The 19,378-nt window shown below is 29.8% G+C and overlaps 1 protein-coding gene across 3 annotated transcripts in view; it reads right to left on the bottom strand.

Moving 5' to 3' along the window:
* Positions 1-3,234: 3,234 nt before the first annotated feature.
* Positions 3,235-19,378, bottom strand: part of LOC114120545 (homeotic protein spalt-major-like) — an 80,634-nt gene continuing 64,490 nt past the window's right edge. Inside the window, exons 3-8 of one of the 3 annotated variants that reach the window (XM_027982482.2) lie at positions 19,007-19,312; positions 15,315-15,451; positions 8,355-9,120; positions 7,714-7,859; positions 6,688-6,873; positions 3,235-5,339 (exon numbers count right to left, since the gene is read on the bottom strand). In XM_027982482.2, the coding sequence (XP_027838283.2) occupies positions 4,986-5,339; positions 6,688-6,873; positions 7,714-7,859; positions 8,355-9,120; positions 15,315-15,451; positions 19,007-19,312 (1,895 nt within the window). In that variant the 3' untranslated portion in view covers positions 3,235-4,985. The remainder of the gene's footprint in view (positions 5,340-6,687; positions 6,874-7,713; positions 7,860-8,354; positions 9,121-15,314; positions 15,452-19,006; positions 19,313-19,378) is intronic. The other 2 variants (XM_027982483.2, XM_027982484.2) reach the window with 2 other exon arrangements.

Below are 19,378 nucleotides of genomic sequence, written 5' to 3'. Positions count from 1 at the left end.
AGGATTATCGCAAAAACCAAACAAATCCAATTTTATAAAAAAAACAATGTGTCATAAAATCATATCCTATAAGTGGATTCAACGACTAGATTAGTTTGTTATAAGTTAAAAGTATAGTTTTTATACTAAATAAAATAAATATAATCTGGTTTTCTATTTTTGATACAAGAGCTATAGATTATAAGTCAGCTTATTTGTGTATCAAATAATGGTCACATTTTAACATAAGTATGCATACATTCCACAACTTAGTTAATTTAAAATAGAGTTTTATACTAAAAATAATATAGTACATTTATTCATAAAAAAAAAATGAGAATTGGACCTACCCAACAGAAAAGATAACATTTTTTTCAAAATGTTTTTAAAACATAGACAAACCAACAATGTTCTCATATTAATATATTCAGTATCTTTCATAAAATTTTAAATTCGTAACATTCAAAATTGAAACAATACCTATATCTAATAAGGATTTTTGCATCATCCTAAAAACTTTCAAAAAGTACACTTTTCTGACAATAGGCCTTTATCGATTGTACAATTTATTAATTATTAGTGATTACTCCTTTTTATAATAAATTTATATACTTTATTTACCTACTTAATTCTAAATATAACTTGTAAAATAATCTTGTAAAAAAATGCTAACAATTAGGTCATTTTTATTGGTAAAAAATATAAGGTATAATAAATTAATACCTACTAAAATACTGTAACGTGGTCGGGGATGACCAGTTAAATACCTATAGGATATTTAGGGAAGAAGTTAGTTTCTTATAAATATAATTTAACCGTAACTCGGGAGCATAAATGGTACTTAGGATACAAATAAATGTGGATTGATCCAAATACTTATTAATACATAAAGTTTATTCTTACCTACTAACAACGTAGGTATACAAGTTGTGGGGCAGTCTCTGAGTTCGTGTGCGCGTGATGTTAATCGCGGAGAACTGCCTGTCTCTTACATATTAGTGTTAAGCCGTAGTTTTACAATAATATTAAACATGTGACCTCGCAGGAGGGGCTTAATGTATAATCAGCATTATAATATTATATTTTACATGTTTGGTTACGATATATATATATAATATTTACCTATTGTGCATATTATTATGTTTATAAAATATAAATAATGATGTATAATAATTGTTACAATACCATTGCTTAAATTTTTTTTTATTATATTTACTCTATTTTTTTACAATTTTTCTGACCCTCTGGGACCATAGCTACCTAGTTGTTTTTAATATCAAAAATTTGACAAGAGATACTAGAGGAACGTCGTTTGACTCTTCCTCCTCAAAATCTCATTTCTCGCGGATACGCCAGTACCTACGCCACTATATAGTATAATTAATAATACCATACACAAAACAGATGATGGTAAAAAACACAAATCAATAATTTCATGATAATTGTCTTTATTTTTGCACAAATATAATTATGTCAAGGAAATTATGTTTACATGTCGAAACAATAAAATCTTATGTACTAAAAATTTCTAGTAAACTCGTAATTTGTTTACTATATATTATATCATGGTAAATATACATACATATATGATTAACTAATCAAATCAAGTTGGATACATGTAATATGCAAATAATTGAAAATATAATATACATATTATTATTATATTATGTATGAATTAAATAAATTTTTAAACCATTATTACGTAATATATCCTATTTACAATTAATGATATACAATTAAACTGTAAATCACAAACATAAAAATTAAGTATCTAGTTAACTAAAAAAAAAAAAAAAAAAAAATAATGATATAATAATAATATAATATTATTCATACACCCTTGCCACATTTAGGAGTGCGATTTTAATTATCACAATGAAACTCGAATGAATAATTAAAGTTTCACGTATATAATTTATAAATATTTTAATAAATTATGTACAAATATTTTGTGTAATGCAGGGTTTAATATTAAAAGAAATCATCTTAAACGATAACAGTTAAATGCTATATACGTTAAACATAGATATTTACAATAAATAAAAATGATAATATAGAAGTGTATAATAGCTTTGCATAATATTATAATATTTGTTTTTCTTAACTTAAATTGTATAATTAAATAAGTGAATACTATATTATATTAAACCGATGTTTAAATTGAATATTATCAATTGTTTTTTTAATTTTTTTTTTTTTTTTTTTAATCGAAATAAATGTAATTTACGTTTAATGTTCCACACAAAAATTGTACAATAATAGGCTATAATAATAATGTTTATAATATAATATAATATTATGACAGTAAACAGTGATTCGATTGCTAAGTAGAAATTTCCAAGACAACGATTGATAATAAGTTCAATTTTCCTAGTGCCGTATAGTTATTTTCATTGCTAGTGATTGTGGACATTTTTAAAAATAATTCTATACCTTAAGTCCTAATATTATCGTGTATATATCATACGTATATAATTTATATTTATGTATTCATATACGATACATGTGCATATTATACATATACAATGAACAATATATAGATATAAATATAGGTTCACACATTTACATTCGATAATACATTCATTTATACATATATGTATATGTATATATTATATACCTATATATATATAGTACAATAAATCACGATTATTTTATACAAGTCGTAAAAATTACAATTTTATTTTCGGACTAGTAAATTTTAGGAACATTCATCAATGTATTAATAATATGTAGTAAATGTGTGTATATAATTAATATAGAGCATATACAGACAAACACTCGTAATATGTACACACGATGGGGGCAATAATAGCATACTCTTATCAGTACAGTCGCACAAATTTGAACGTATAGGCAAGTCATATACAATGTTTATAATATTTCGATCCATTTACCAATATTATCATACCTAATAATAATTGCACTAAAATACGATTTTCTACTTTTTTTCTTTTTTTTTTTTTTGAAATTTTTTCTTTAAATCAATCTTTAAATTTAAGTTTGTACATATTATATGATTTAAAATGAAAAGTTATCTTTCAAAATTAGATTTCGTTAATTATTTGTTCTATAATTCACTGAAGATTTTTTTTTTTTTTTTAAAAGGTATAATAATTATTGTGTTTCATTTTATAACGACATATTACGAGTATGTATAATTAGTATAAATAAACATATCTGTTTGTTTTGTTTTATACACGAGGTTATTGTGAATCGTATCATAGTTTTAAGGATGTACATAACTTAACTCAAATATTATATTTAAAAGCATTTATTTTAACAGATTATTAATCTGATGCCAGTCAAACAAATGAACCAACTGGCAATCATAGTTAAAATTATAATAGTAATGCTTAAAATCTAGCAAAAACTGCACCATGATTTGGTATTTTGATATACCCAGAGATATGCATGATACATTTTCCATACAATAATACTTTTTAAAACATAATAAATAAATATTAATAGTAAAACACACAATTCTAGTTATAGTATTAATATTAATAAATTAATTAAAATTAACATAGTATTATTGTTTGTTGCTAATAATTACCTAATCTACACTATTTATTTTATTAATAGGTCAATCACTTATAATCAGTAAAGGTTTAAAAAAAAAAAAAGACATCATAATCAATACACATTTAAATGAAAAAAAAAAAAAAAAAACATTACAATAGTATGTATTGCATTATGATGTCAAAAAAAAAAAAAAATCATTATTGGTAGTAATAAAAGGTATTCAGTAATAAATTATTACTCCAATAAAGATAAGTAAATAATTATAAATAGTACCTACCAATAATAAAAAAAAAATAATAATAATAATAGGGACAAATGGTTCTTTCAAAAGGAAAGCACAAAAATGATAACTATAATCACTAAATAATACATAGGATATACTAATAATAAACAATGATACTAACACATGAATAATAAACGATGATACAAACATAAAACAATAAGACATTCAAATAATTTGATCGTTAAAAATAAAAAATTAATAGATAATGGTAAATAAATACATAGGTACATATAATAATGTAATTAGATGAAACTTTGTGTTATTGTTTTCAATAATAATTATTCATTATTAACTGTCAAAATATCTTATACACGACTTATTCAATAGTTTTAAAGACATGTTTATCAAAACTAGTTATTGACCAGTGTCTAGGTCGACTTCATCGTAGTGTATAGTATTATAATTTATAAGAATCATTTTAGTCACGGATATACCATGTGTATCGGAAAATAATGATGAACAATTTAATTAGATGAAAATCGAGTAAAATATCCTTGTATTATAATATTATAGTTAATGTGGACGCCGAGCAAATTTTTGAACAAGATTTCATTATTCTGTCGTGGTTAGAACAAAAATGTATCGACCAAAAGCTACTATGTCGAGTTTTTGATCGATACATTTTTGTATTGGAATTTGCTCTAACAGTAATAAAAGAAAAATATTTATTTATTTTTTTTAAATACTGTCAGAAACGTTTTTTTTTTTTTTATGTTTTGCAAGAAAAATATGGTGTTTACAAAATATTTTTTAAAATCAATTCTAATACAATAAAAAAAAATTTAAAAAATTAAAAATTAAATATTTTGTAGACATTAATTTCAGCGTTTTTAACATGTAAAAAAACTCATTCTGACAATATGTTTTTCAATACTTTAGTTTTATTTCTGTTTAGAGTAGGAACCTATAACGTTTCACAAAGTCATGGGGACCAACAGACAGCAGTTCTGCGATAATTTTGTTTCGTGTCGCTCAATAGCGTCTTATATTTATAACATTATCATGACGTATTGACGTCAAGTCATTGAAAACAAAAAGATTATAGTACGATACACTACTAGTAAAATAATAATAACATAATAATAATAAGAATAATGATAATAGTAAAAATAATGATGATAATCACAATGATAATTATTAATAATAATAATGAACGATTTGAGTTTTATCATCGATGAAAACGCAAATACTCGAGTAAATGTTATGTAGCCAAACCCTCAGTGCGGTTCTGAGAAATGTGGTTTGTGTGCGCTATCGGTGACGATTGTGGCGATTGGTGTTCGCAGTTGTTGAGCTGATGGTCATCGGCGGACTTATGGTTGACGGCTGTCTGCCGATCATAGTGCAAGTCCCAAAGCGGCGGTGTCCTCATGTGATGGGACGGCGGAGACGAAGACGAAGACATGACGTTGTTCTGTTTGTCGGCGGCGATGCTTTGCTCCTGTTTCATCATATCGCCAGGAAACGTACCACCACCTCCGAAATTACCAAATCCACTGAGAATGCGATTGTTGACGTTGCTGTTAACGTTCTGGATTACAGATATCTCATTGATCTGAAAGGCAAAAACATAATCAATAATTTAATAAAACTGTTAAATATTATTAAATAATTAAATAATTAAAATGAAATATAAAATAATTGTTTCATTAACATTTTATTATAAATATTATTATATTTGTATTGCTTGAATCTTATTAATATTCCCGGATCGGATTGAAACAAAAATGATAATAAGACAAAACGCAACGAAAATAAACAGAAATTAGAACACAAATCTGTGTCAATAAATGGCACAAATCACAGTTGTTATTGAGAACAAGAATGTATCACTACCAAATAATTTAACAAGTAGCGATTATTTTCCATATACGTCATTTCAGAGACGAAAATATATCTAACGACACAAGTCTAGTTCTTAGTAAATATATTTCCCATAATAATATTAAAATACTTATAATATTAAGAGGATCCACACCCGAAATATTTTATTGAAAACACGTTTCACGCGAGATCAGTGTTTGAAGAGTTTGGTAATAGTACGAACACCAAATTTATACAGTATATAGATCAGAATTTTATCTGTGTCATAGCGTCGTTTTTTTATCTTAATTAGTTCTACCTTAATATAATAATAGGGTTTTAACCCTAAATAAGGTTCTGAAAATTCGTTTTTTTTATTACTTATTTTTTAAAAACAACTCAATATTTTTTTAATATAATTTTGAAAAAACATAAAAAAATTTTTTTTCAAAACCTTATTAAGAGAACGTCGCACCCATATGTGTTGTCTCCGTCTTACACACGTTCAACATCGACAATTTTTGTTTACCAGTTTCAAAAGTATGCTATTAGTTTTAATATTAGAGTGAATTGACTTAGGTATTATATAATTTAAAGGTAAGATTATTATTCAGGGCCAAACGTAGCCTTTTATTGATATTATTATTTTTAAATAAGTTATGACCATTTTAAAACTCTACATTTTAAAATGATCATAATTTATACTTAAAAATAATAATATCAATAAATTCCTACGTGGGGTCCTAGATAGTAATTTTTCTTTTAAATTGTATAATAGGTCAATTCGCTTTAATATCAAAACTAACAGCATACTTTTGAAACTAATGAACGAAAATTGTCTATGTTGAACGAGTGTAAGACGGAGACAACACATGCGGATACAACGTCCTCTAAAGTTAGAACTAATTACGATATCAGAAAAAAACGAAACTATGACACAGATAAACTTCTGATTTATAGTGAAAATTTTGTGTTCATATAATTATCACACGCTTCAAACACTGATCCGGAGTGAAACATGTTCATCATTGTATGATCATGTATTATAAAAAAACCGATAAATAAAAAAAAAATACATCATAAACGGAATTTGTTATCACCTTTTGTTGGTGAATTCCATTTAAAAAAGGACTGGGAAGAAATGGATGATAATAGATTTCTGGTCTACGTTGGAGGAAGTCAGTTTCTTTTACATTGTTGGCGATTTGCAAAGGCGGAAGTTCAAGCGACATTCTTCGCCCTCTCCTGGATGTTCCATTTGTCCACATGTGTGTTCCCATGTGCACCTGTACATTATCAAAACGATCAGTGATATTAATAACACTAACACACAAACACACATTTACACACATTTTTAATAATGTGGATTTCGCCTAATGTGGGGACCGGTTGGTATGGGCAAAATGGTCTGATCCTAATATAAATGTATTTAACTCATGTAAAAAAACCACACAATATAGGCACTCGATTCGATTTATGTGGGCAATTTTTATTTTATCACAACGTTAGAAAATACACATTTACTATTTAAAAATTACTAATATAATCGAGTTTCGTTGGATCTATGAATTAGTGTTTATCGAAAGTAATAAACAGTATAACCATTTAAACTTTAATGTTTTGTACGCCTTCCATCTCAAAATAGTAATTTTATTCACTATGCTATACTTAGTTTTATTTATGTAGTAATTTAAGGCTATTGACAACTAACCATTTTTAAGGGGTCGTACTTAGGCAATATTCGATATTCTCCGTAAGTTATGGGTAACTGTGTATTGTGACTGATGATTAGTGTGCGTGAGTTCCCCGAACGATTTATGTATTTATATTATAGACTACGGCTAAGATTCTTGGAAATCAGTAACGTAACAGAAAATCAGTTACAGGAATCACTTACGAAGGAGGTCAAATATTGCCTAAATACGACCCCTTAAAAATAATTCGCTTTCAATAGCCTTAACAATTTTTTTCAATTGGATGGTTCCATGTGCAAAATAAAAACTTTTTTTTATGTTATACATTTTTGAGTTTTTGAACTAATTTCAGTTTTATGAACAATCTACTGTACCTATATAAAATAAATCTCTGTTGATATACTAAAGTAAAAAGCCTCTGAATTAGCTTACCTTGAGATTGCCTTTGGTCGTGAAAGCTTTCATGCACACCGTGCAACGAAATGGCTTATCACCAGTGTGAGTCCTCATGTGAATTTGTAGTGCGGAGGACGAAGAAAAGTTCTTGTTGCACACCTGACACAAATGTTTGGGTGAACCTTCAAAAGAATAAGTAAAATAATTTTAGTCATTTTTTTTGTACCTCTATATAGTTTTGATATCAGTTATAGATACACAGTCATCATTTTATTTAAATGAATTAAAAAAGTTCTAAACTATTGATATTAATTATAATTTTGACTTTTGATTATTTGTCTAGATTGGTTTATATTTTTATAGATGATTTTTCTTTAATTAATTTTAAATATTACAATATTGATTCAATAACAATAATATAATGAGTAATATGATAAAAAATAAAGAACTATGTAAAAGTCAAAACAAATACGATTTTATTGATTTAAAAATCAATTGAATTTTGAAATTCAGATTGAATAATTTGTAGCAATTATTTATTTCTCCACCCCTAGGTGGTGTCGAATAATCAGTAACATCTTAATCTTTGCGGGTACCAAGAATAGAACAATAAATTTTAAAGTTTGATGATGGTGATGATACTATATTTAATTACTACTAATACTACTATAACTTACTTGCTTGTCTCTTGGCCGACGGCAGGCCAGCTTCAGGATCTGCCAATGGGCGTTTCGGTGATGATGACGAGGAAGACGACATACCGCCCTCGGTCGCGGGTGGCGGTTTTCTGGAACCGGAGCCTGGGGCATTGTACTGTTGATGCTGTTGGCCGACGGTAGGCACGGACAGTGTAACTACTGGCTGGATTGAGGATTTGGTCGACGGTGGTTGTGACGGGGGCGTCTGAGCAGATGCGGCGCGCTGTTGCACCGGTGGCGGGGACAAGTCGGCCACCGACTGGACCGCGGTACTGGTCAACGAAGGCCCGGTGCACGTGGAAGCGTTTGCCGATATCGTAGTCGCGCTACTGGACACCGCGGGCATCAAACCATTTGTAGGCTGTTGCAATACAACCGGCGGTGGTGGCGGCGGCGGTGGCGGCGGTGGTGGCAGAGATCGAGATCCGACTCCGCTGGTAGCTGTTCCTGATGACGATGATCCCGTGACCGCTGCCACAGCCGCGGCGGCTGCGGCGTTTTGTGCCGCTACGCTCAAAAGCATGATCTGCTGCTGATGATGCATCTGGTGCATCTGGTGCTGTTGGTGATGCAAATGATGCTGGGCCGCGTCCCGGCTTTCGGAGCTCGCGTTGCTCGTGTCGTCGTGACCGCAGCTAGTCGAATTGTTGCCGTCGAACATGTTGTTCGACGAGCTGCCTCCACCGGCGCCCGTCGACGACATGTCACGAGTCTTATGCGTTAGCATGTGCTGTTTCATATTACCCTGCAACACATGCAGAATACATACTGAAAGTCTGTTGTGCCATAACGTTGATATTTATATTATAATAATGATATCTCAATAATTTTGTCGTAGTATTGATGGGAGAGGTGTTAAGGGTTGTATGGGGAGACGAAGTGATAGATAATACAGAGGTGGGGTATCATACGTGACGGAGCAGAGCAAACCATGTGTTTCAACAGTAACGAAAAAAATATAAATACACCTACTATAATATTAGGTACCTATACTAAAATAAAACATCAAAAACATGGTAACGTTCGTCTGGTCCCATACGGTCACACGTCCCTATGCACAATATACTTTATGATATGACGATATAATACACTTTATTACACGGTGTGGTGACGCATACCGGATTCGAAAAAATCAATTTTCACACCTTCAAATATAATTAATAATATTAACGTATAAAACCCCACATTGAAGGGAGTGTATTTTCATGACAAACACTTACACGCGATCTAACAAGAATATTTGTAATAATAATAATAGAGTCGTCTCGTAAACACATCTCCCCTATCACGGCCATAAGCTCATATTCAACGAGATTCGAGCCTCACGCGTTTACCGATCTAATATAACCATCACCGACAGTTAACGTCTAAGGAAGATGGGTTCGAATAATAATATTAAAAATTGATAATTGTTGTCGTTAGGTAATGTGATGTTAAGTTACGAAAAACTTGACGACATCCTCGGTGGTTATGAAAATTGTTTTGCCTAACGTTTTATAGGGTATGCCATCTGATATACATGCTCAGCGACACGTTGATTGTGTGGTATGCTAGCACGGCGAGTTGATTTGATTATTAGTTTTATAATATTGCGCATAAATAATATGTATAACACATATGTAATTTCAAAACCAGAAGTGTAGAATGATAATAGCCCACAAAAATGTTTGCCGAAAACTTGAGGACTTCTCGACAGCTCCATCGGCAACGAATAGTTTTATCGCTCTCGTTTATGTATTACGAACTACATATAAGTCGTCTTAAACGTACTTTCGGTCGAGTGCGCAACTCCATTCGTACGTACTCACTTCGAGAGGCACCTCAGATGTCATGTGGTTTCGGTTTACGAAAATGGATGTATAATACGACTATTAGCTAGACGCATCGCTATAATTTTCTCGTGGCATATGATATTTGCGAAAATGGTTAAGAGATGAATACTATGAATAATGCACGAAGAAATATTATGAAAATGTATTGTTTAAAGTTTTTTTTTTGTTCATGAACTATGCCTATATTTGATCCCTTAAAACGCTTTAAAATTCTCTTTTACTGTTGTCGTTGTATAAATAATGATGTGATGGATGAATGTATTTCCTTTAAAATAATTCCTATGGTCAATAATTTTCATTTATACTAATAAACAAAAATCGAACTGCAGAATTATTACTGTAGCAATAGTTTATTTAACCTAATTATGCATAATTTAAAATTTAAATTATCACCAATTAATATTGATAATTGTAATTTCTGATTTTTATTTTTTATTTATACCTCCCTAGGTTAAATGTATTACGAGTATTTTCTTACAATACACTACATATCACTGTTTTTTTTTTTAAACTCGGTTTCTTGTATCTAAATTATATTTCATACTTATACCTTCTATACTATTATGATGTAATAGGTACATTTTATTGTTTTGGCTAAGCATTTATTTAAAATGAAAATAGTTTTGATAAACTTATTTGGTCAATTTCTACTATATTATCAAGTGAGATTTGTGATTGAATACGGCGGCGAAAGTCACGAGATTAAAATTAATTTCTCACCAAATACAACACACAGCCATAGATCGTAACAATATAATTGTCGTCGCGGGATATGAATATGGAAAACATATAATATCATAAAATAACATACACACGTGAAAATATGTATATACATAAAAAAAATACGGTCAAAGGTAAACAGCGTGAATCCGGCCAAAAAATCCAATCACGCATACAAACCGTCACACATTTTATTGTTTTCAATTAAAAAAAAAATTCCATTTCCGTGTATGATGATGTATAATAAGTTGACTAAAAACCGTCACTTTGCCGTCGACAATATCAAGTGGAAATAATTTCGAAAACAAATATAATAATAATACAAAGGTACACATGCACACACATACACACCACAGTAAAAATGGAAGTGGTACACCTCTGCAGTTCGCAGAGTACGTTACAACTAAATGAGCATCCCAGCGAAACATATTAAAAAAATATAGGTATCCGAGTGAAGAAAAAACAAAGAGAAAATTAGTAATAAAAAAGAGCAACATTATTTTACATGAGAAACCGTATAGAATAGAAAGAAAAAAAAACAAAACAAATTGCACCACGAAACATAAATGACTGTGGAAATTAATCCACGTCACTGCCGTTGAATTTTACTGTACGGCGTTTTCTTCTGCGAATGAAAAAAACAAAAAAAAACGCGATGAATCGTGAAACAGATAATAATAGTAATATGCTATATAAGACGTATAATGTGTGATTTGAAAAATGACGGATGTATGTGACGGATTTGTGTAGAAACGTTTTCGATTCGGTGTTGTACACAGACAACGATGATTTTAGCGATCTCAGCTCTCAATTATAAACCGTTTTCGTCGTTTCAATCGTCATAAAACATGTTATGGAATTGACGATCGTTCTATATAGAGACACACGCGCACTGATATCTTAGTGTAGGTTAACGAAACGAATGATGTGTAAAATTAACTACGGCCATAGAGGTAGGGATGTACTGCATGTAGCACCACCTATACACGGACAACGAAATTATTTACGTCCTCAAAAAATATTATTCTTGACTTTTGTTTAAAAAAAAATATAAAACTATTAACAAAATAGATATTAAAAAGATAACGAATATATGATGATGATAATCAAATCAACAAAAGGTGACAGATTTAATTATGGACAGATTAATAATAAAGTTATAAGTTATTAGTAGGTGTATAGTACCTATACATGTATAAAATATTACACATATATATGCTCGTAATGACTTATAAAAATATACCTTAAGTAAGGAAATAAATTAATTTAAGATTATTTAAAAAGATATAATTTTTATGATTTTACTCAACTCATTTACATGACGACATATAGTAATAATAATAGTAGTTTTTAAGTATAATATATAAACAGTATAATTTCAAATGAACTCTTACTCTAAAGTCACTGAAATTAAGGGTATTAAAATTTATGAACAAACGCTGCAATTACTGCCAAGTATTATAATATTATGCTTTAGTACTAGTTTCACAATAATTTACATTGCAGCGCTCACCAAAACTAATTACCTAATTTTACGAAACTAGATTAAAAACTATAATTTTTTTTTCGATATTCTAGTTTCTATACATAACAATATTATGTAAAAACAAACTAGCATAATTTTCATTTATTAGTTACGATTGCGTAATTAATTATTTACAAATAATTTATGATTATATTAGGGAATTATGACGTAATATTATAGGAGCAAAAGAAAAGATACTAAAAATAGTATTGAAACAATGAAATATTATGATGATTCGCATTTCGTTTAAATTTATGTGCGATGTCGTCAAATAAATGGAATCGTTTGTACAATTGTTCCGATTAGATAACCGGTAGTTGTGGTCTATTGTTTTTGCTGTTTTTATATATACATTATACACTTTTGATATTTGAATATTTAAAGAGAATATTATTCGTCTTCAAATACGAGTAGCAAGACTTTTTTTTCCGGTTCGTCGATGTATTTATTTTTAAACGAGTAATAATAAGGTTTTGTATTGTACGTTTAAATTATTTGTGCACGTTAGAGAACAATTCGAAAAATACAATATAAATAGAAATGCATTATAAAAAAAAAAAAAAATCGCGATGAAAACCGCCAAGAGAAATTTAAATAATGTTGAAATGTCCATAAAGGATCACATCTGGCGACTATTTCGCAAAGCGGTGATATGTAGTTACACGTATTGTTATAGGAAAAAAATTGGAACAAATATAAATATGTTTTTTTTTTTTTTAATTTTAAAGTAGTTTATGTGACCGATATTATATGGTTATATAATTGTATGTTATATAATGATGACGGCCATAATGTCTGATTTAAGTTAGGCGTTTAGTTATTGAGACTGTTTCATGACAATTTAAATAAATTTACAATTTATATGGTATTATGTTATATTATATGTAAGCATTCAAATGTAAAATATTATGTATTTATTTCAAATAATATTGTTTTATAACAACACACGCACCGGAATCGAACACCGGACCGTGGGATAAAAATGAAAAACGTTTCAAAATATTATTCTATTCGCTTTCAGATAGACCCGGACAAACATAAATGTCAAAACAAAATTCACATATAATATGCATAAAATATGAACGTCCTAGTTAAATAAATTAACCAGCGCACACAATGCTGTCGACGTTGGAACGCTCGAGTATATTTATATTCCGTGATGATATACATATAGCTATGTAAAAGTAAAAGTGTAGAATTTTTTTTTTCATTTTTATTATATTTGTATTTACTATTTAGATCAATATCGTTCCTTTGCCCGTAAAAGCAACAGGTTTTTTCCCACTATTTGTTTTAAGATGGATCGAGGAATTAATCCATTATTCAACTTCCAGCAAAACGACAGCGGGGAAAATGAGAAAATATAGTGCGAGAGCGTGGCTCTCACGAATCCGCGACGATGTTACCTGTCACAGAAACTAAGCGTATAGGTATACTTACACTGCCACCACTTGGGTGTATCGAGATGCCGACCAACAAGCGTAATATTATATTAATATTAATATCTATCATCGTGTTATAAAGTAGAGCCAGAACAGTTGATCAAAACCCAATCGACCATAAAAAATTAAAAATTTGTTGTGTCAACTTTTTAAACATTTATTTACACTTATTAATTATTGTTGAAAAGATGATAGTATTAACATGAGAAGTGGTCGGTGCATATTCAAAATACATTTTAGATACGATATACTAAATCATTTTGTTGTTTGGAACGGAACTCCTTATAACAAAAATAACGGAACTAAAACAATCTATCCAATTAGATATATAGACCATTCTTTTTTATATTCCATATATTTTTTCACTGAATTATTTTTTTGAAAACATAGCTAAAGAAAAACTGAAGTAACAGAATTTCTTCACTTACCTATAATACTAATAATATAATAACAAAGTATTTTAAACGGTTATTATTCATACAACGAGAACTATATTATGTCAATATATATTAGAATATAAAAATATATTGATTTTAACTATGAAATAATAATCAATAAGTAGTTAAAATGGTATAATATACTTGTTTGGTATCTCATATTATATATATGATAAAATACGTATCGTTGTTCATTCTAACAATCGTACTGTCATTTTAGTTGTCTGTATGAAAAAGAGATAGACCGTAGGTTTTTTTTTTTTTTTGAAAGAGAAGATGCAAATAACTGTCGATTGACAAAAAATGTTCGTTTGTTGGAACAAAAAAATTAAATGGTTCCAGTCCTCACTGGAATATAATATATACATATAATATTATATACGAACAGGAAAACGATCTTTTTACAAGTATTGTATACACGCAAACAATACTTTTCAAGCAGTGAACAACCTCATCTCCTAAGACCGTAATCGATTTTACAAAGAACACCATACAATTTAGAATTAGGTAGCACCAATCGTTTAAAAATATTTTTTTGTTCAAAAACTATTTATTTTGACAAGATAGGAAAAGGGTTTTGGGTGGAACGAAGGATACAACGGGGTATGGGACATTTTTTTAGTGCAATATTGCGTATCGTTTGTATTTATTTCGGATACTAATAGTCCTATACTTAATAATAAACAATTATTATTAATTGTTATTATTATCTGAAGTATTGTGTAAGCAAATATTTGGGGTCGATCATTAGATAGTATATATAGACACAGTGTTTAGGGGATGTAGGTCACTACGTATTTTTTACATTTTTATGTTTTTTTCAATAAGAATGTTTGAAAATGTGGGCTCCATTCAGATTACTTATATAGTATCATAATCGGTCGAAGCTGGTCATACAAAAGCCCACGGTTAAAGTTCTAACATTTACAAATTTTGTGCTATATTATCGATTAATAATTATCATAATTCAATGACGATCGTACCTTTGTCGAAAATCCTCGGTCGCACACGGTACATTTGAATGGTCGCTCTTTGGTATGGCTTCTGTAGTGGATCTCGAGAGCAGAGTGGCACGCGAACGTTTTGAAACAGATGTTACACGTGGTATTTCCTCGAGCAGCTAAAACATACACATCGGAAATAATTATTTTGCATAATTTTTGTCATACACGTGGGGTAGTAGGTAACAACCCCGGCACAAAAATATTAAAAATAATAATAAAAATAAAATCTAAGCACCCGGCCCAACGGACGGAGACGCACGACGGATAAGTACATTGCACATGTGACGAGTGGGAGAACACAAATCAAAATATTAATAATAATAATAATTATTATTATTATTATTATTACTAATATACCAGATGATATTGCAAGTTCGCATCTTTTGGTGGAATGAATAGTTTACATATTATAATACCAACAACATCTCGCATTACCAAGACACGATATAATGTTTTTGATTTTTTTTTTCCTGAAATGTGATTTTTCTAAAATACTGTTTTATGTGCAAGCAAATGTTTCAAATATTCGTTTCATCTCGTTTTCGGTATAAAAATAACCCGCGTCACACAAGTCACGACATTCGTTTATTTATATTTTATATACCATTTTAGATTTCATGCAGAGCGAGGGGGCGGTTTTACAATGAAGTGTACTCTATTTTTCTTTCGGTTAACACTTTTTGGGGCAATAAAAGTTTCAAATTTTTCACGTATTCCACTAAATCAACCAAATTGAACACAGATGGTACTTTATGGATGTCATTTTCGGGAAATACCTCAGTAAATTACTGAACGCATTCGGCTGACTGCGAATAAACGGCGAAACATATATAGAAAAACAGATAAACCCGTTTTCGACGAATGTTGTCCGTTTCGGGTAAGCCGAGTTGCGCCTCAGCAGAATGGTTTTTGAGTGCTAATCAGTATGATTTATCGTATTGATCTCCTATATTGAAAATAATCTCATACTAGCTTTTAAACGCCAAGGTGAGCTAACTGAATGCATATATTATTATTATAATATACTAAACCTACACTGATATCGATATTTCATCGCAGACATATACTTTTTTTTTAGTAATATTCATTTGAAACAATATATTGTAATATTATATTATAATATATTAAAAAAAGTGTTTAAGGGAATGAAATAATTTTTAGAAATAAAATTAGTGAATCACATTTTTTATCGTTCTATAAACAGCGAGTATACCCATAAGTATATACAATACACAATATATTATTATGTAAGTATATTTAAATACATATTCGCAGAATATCTTCTTCGTATTTTAATTAAATTGTTTATTATTTATTATTTATTAATATATTATAATGATTAAATGTTAGTGAATAAGAATGAAAAAAAAACTCGGCTTAAAAAAAAGACCAGTTTTATACTAGGTATTTAGATATATTATAATTAAATACATTATAAATAACTAATTCATTAATTCGATCGAAGTTAGTGACATGATATTATTTCCCACAGCATAATAATAAAATTATTGCTGATGTAAAAAATATATTTCATAATAATTATTTATATTCATAGATCCTCGGGAAAAATTATGCTGCCTAATGTAACCGTATATTTTGGGATTTAATAACTAAATTATAAATATAAAATGGTACTACAAAACACGTTTATTGGCGTAATGTCATGTTTATTGATTAATTAGGTGTATTATGTTTATCACTATTATATTGTTCGCACTATCGTAAAACCATTCACTGCAGATTTAAAAGTTTGTATCTTATCAACAGATGTACTCAACAAGGCTGCACGAGTATAAAAACAATAATAATATTATTGAACCACGTGAAGTTCTGTCAGCGCAAATTTAAATATTGTGTATATAATAATCTCATAAAATTTTAAAGATGGTATAAATGAAAATCGCAACAATATGTTTGTTTTTTATCGACTTTAAACTTTACAGTAAATTATTAATGGCTATGGAGTCTCAAACATGTATAAATCCGTGTTAATTTATACCCGACGGCAATGATTTCGAAATAATAGCGGGCGAACAAAATTCTTTCACGCGTCGGCAAAATAATTATAATTTATGTTTTTAATTAAAAACAAAAAAAAATATGTATATGTAAATACCGATAATACATCATTCGGCGTGTAAAGGCATAATGAAAATAATAGTAACATTATATTACGGTGTTTAAAAAAAGACATGTGACGCACATGTGGTCGGTGCTTATATACGATAATAGCACGATAAATAATGGCAACGGCGTTTATAATTACTTATTTATTCTCCACAAAAACGATAAAATACAACGAACCTCCGATGGAAGAACGATCGAAACAAAGGAATGATACTACGATTTATCAGTTGGGTGCGTTGAGAATAATTTCCATCGTGTTATTATCATCGATAAAATATTATGTGGCGTCGTGTGTATCGAGTGTACCGTGAAATGGATATTAATCGAGACGAAAAAAAATTAAATTAGAACAAAAAAAGAAAATGGTTTTCCAATGAAATCTCGGAATACCATTCGCGTTTACGAAAAAAAAAATTGAAATATATCGGCCCACAGTAGAGAAGTGTAGGCATTTCATCTCGCCACCGTGTACAATAAAAACTTCAACTCGTTATACAGTTTATTATTGTTAGTGGTAACTGGTAATATTTCTATTTATACATGTCGAATACTACTACTACTATTACTTTTAATACTACGTGTACCTACTGTTTACACCAAATCTTAAAACATCTGTTATGATACTAATTATACCATTTAATAACATATTAGATTAGGTGTAATAAATAATAATATATTATAATCATCTTTTTTAGCTACTTGATTGTATTATAAATGTGCCTTGATTATGATGATAATAATAACAATGATGTGCCCCCACTTCCGCACACGTGCCGGGATCGTACGCCATTTGCCAACGAAAGGAAGAAAAATATTATTATGCGCAGCATTATTATAATAGTAAGGTGTTGACCAATATTATAAAAATAGGTACCTAATGCTTATTATTCTGATAGCGTTTTTCGGATAATATTATAAATATCATACGATATTCGATTATAAAGAAGATTCTAAGCTCTCAAATTTAAAATTATTATTATTTTTATGATCGTCGTAATTTATTATTATTTATTATTATTATTATTATTATAATGCGCACATGGTTCTGAGAGCTCGTCTCGGGCGGTAGTCGGCGAAAAATAAATGCTCGAGATTCTATTGATTTAGTCAACAAAGTGACAGAATGCATCTAAATATAAAACTTAATGACGCGATGAACATTTCAACGTTTTAAATGTCAATGCATTTTACCAGACAATAATGCGATGATAATATAACATAAGGAATTCAGGCGTGATGTATGCGACGCGTTTTTCATCCGAGCGTGCTTGACACGGTGCCAAAAAGTGCGTGCAATTTATTCTCCGGGACGAAAAGAATAGTTATTTTACACGAATTAAATTGAATTTAGAAAAAATGTGTACGATCGAGAGTGTCTATTCATAACTGCGTGCAATGGCAACACACAATGGCACGTGATGTGCACGATGATGTTCTAAAATATAAGCCAACGCCAAAACAATAATAGCGACGCGAACGAAACGGATGTCTTGGGTTTTTTATTTTAAAAATTTTTCAACAAATAAACGGCCTATGACACTTACCGGATGGTCCGAATGATGGTCCGTGGCCCGGAAGTCCGGCAGTAGAATTGGCGGAACCTGACATGAGCCCAGCGAACGCCGGTGGCAAATACGCGGACATGATATGATTAGCAGTGGTGGTCAATGCCGACTGTTTTGGTGTTAAATCTAGAGCGCCAGGTGGCGAGTATCTGCTGTTGTGGAACGACATCGATACGGGAGATGCGCCCCGAGAATCACGGTGTCGCGATAACGAGGACCTCGGCCTTGGCGAAAATGACTCGTCTGAAGTGATAATTGGCGGGCTGGAAATCATTACTCTACCACCTGAAATCAAAAGATTATGATATTAAAAGACTTTATTTGATAATGAATAATGATCGATAAATTAGC

The sequence above is a fragment of the Aphis gossypii genome, chromosome X, assembly GCF_020184175.1.
Source record: "Aphis gossypii isolate Hap1 chromosome X, ASM2018417v2, whole genome shotgun sequence".
Classification (NCBI taxonomy): Eukaryota; Metazoa; Arthropoda; class Insecta; order Hemiptera; family Aphididae; genus Aphis; species Aphis gossypii.
Note: the sequence above shows the minus strand (reverse complement) of the source record. Positions and strands in the feature narration are given on the sequence as shown.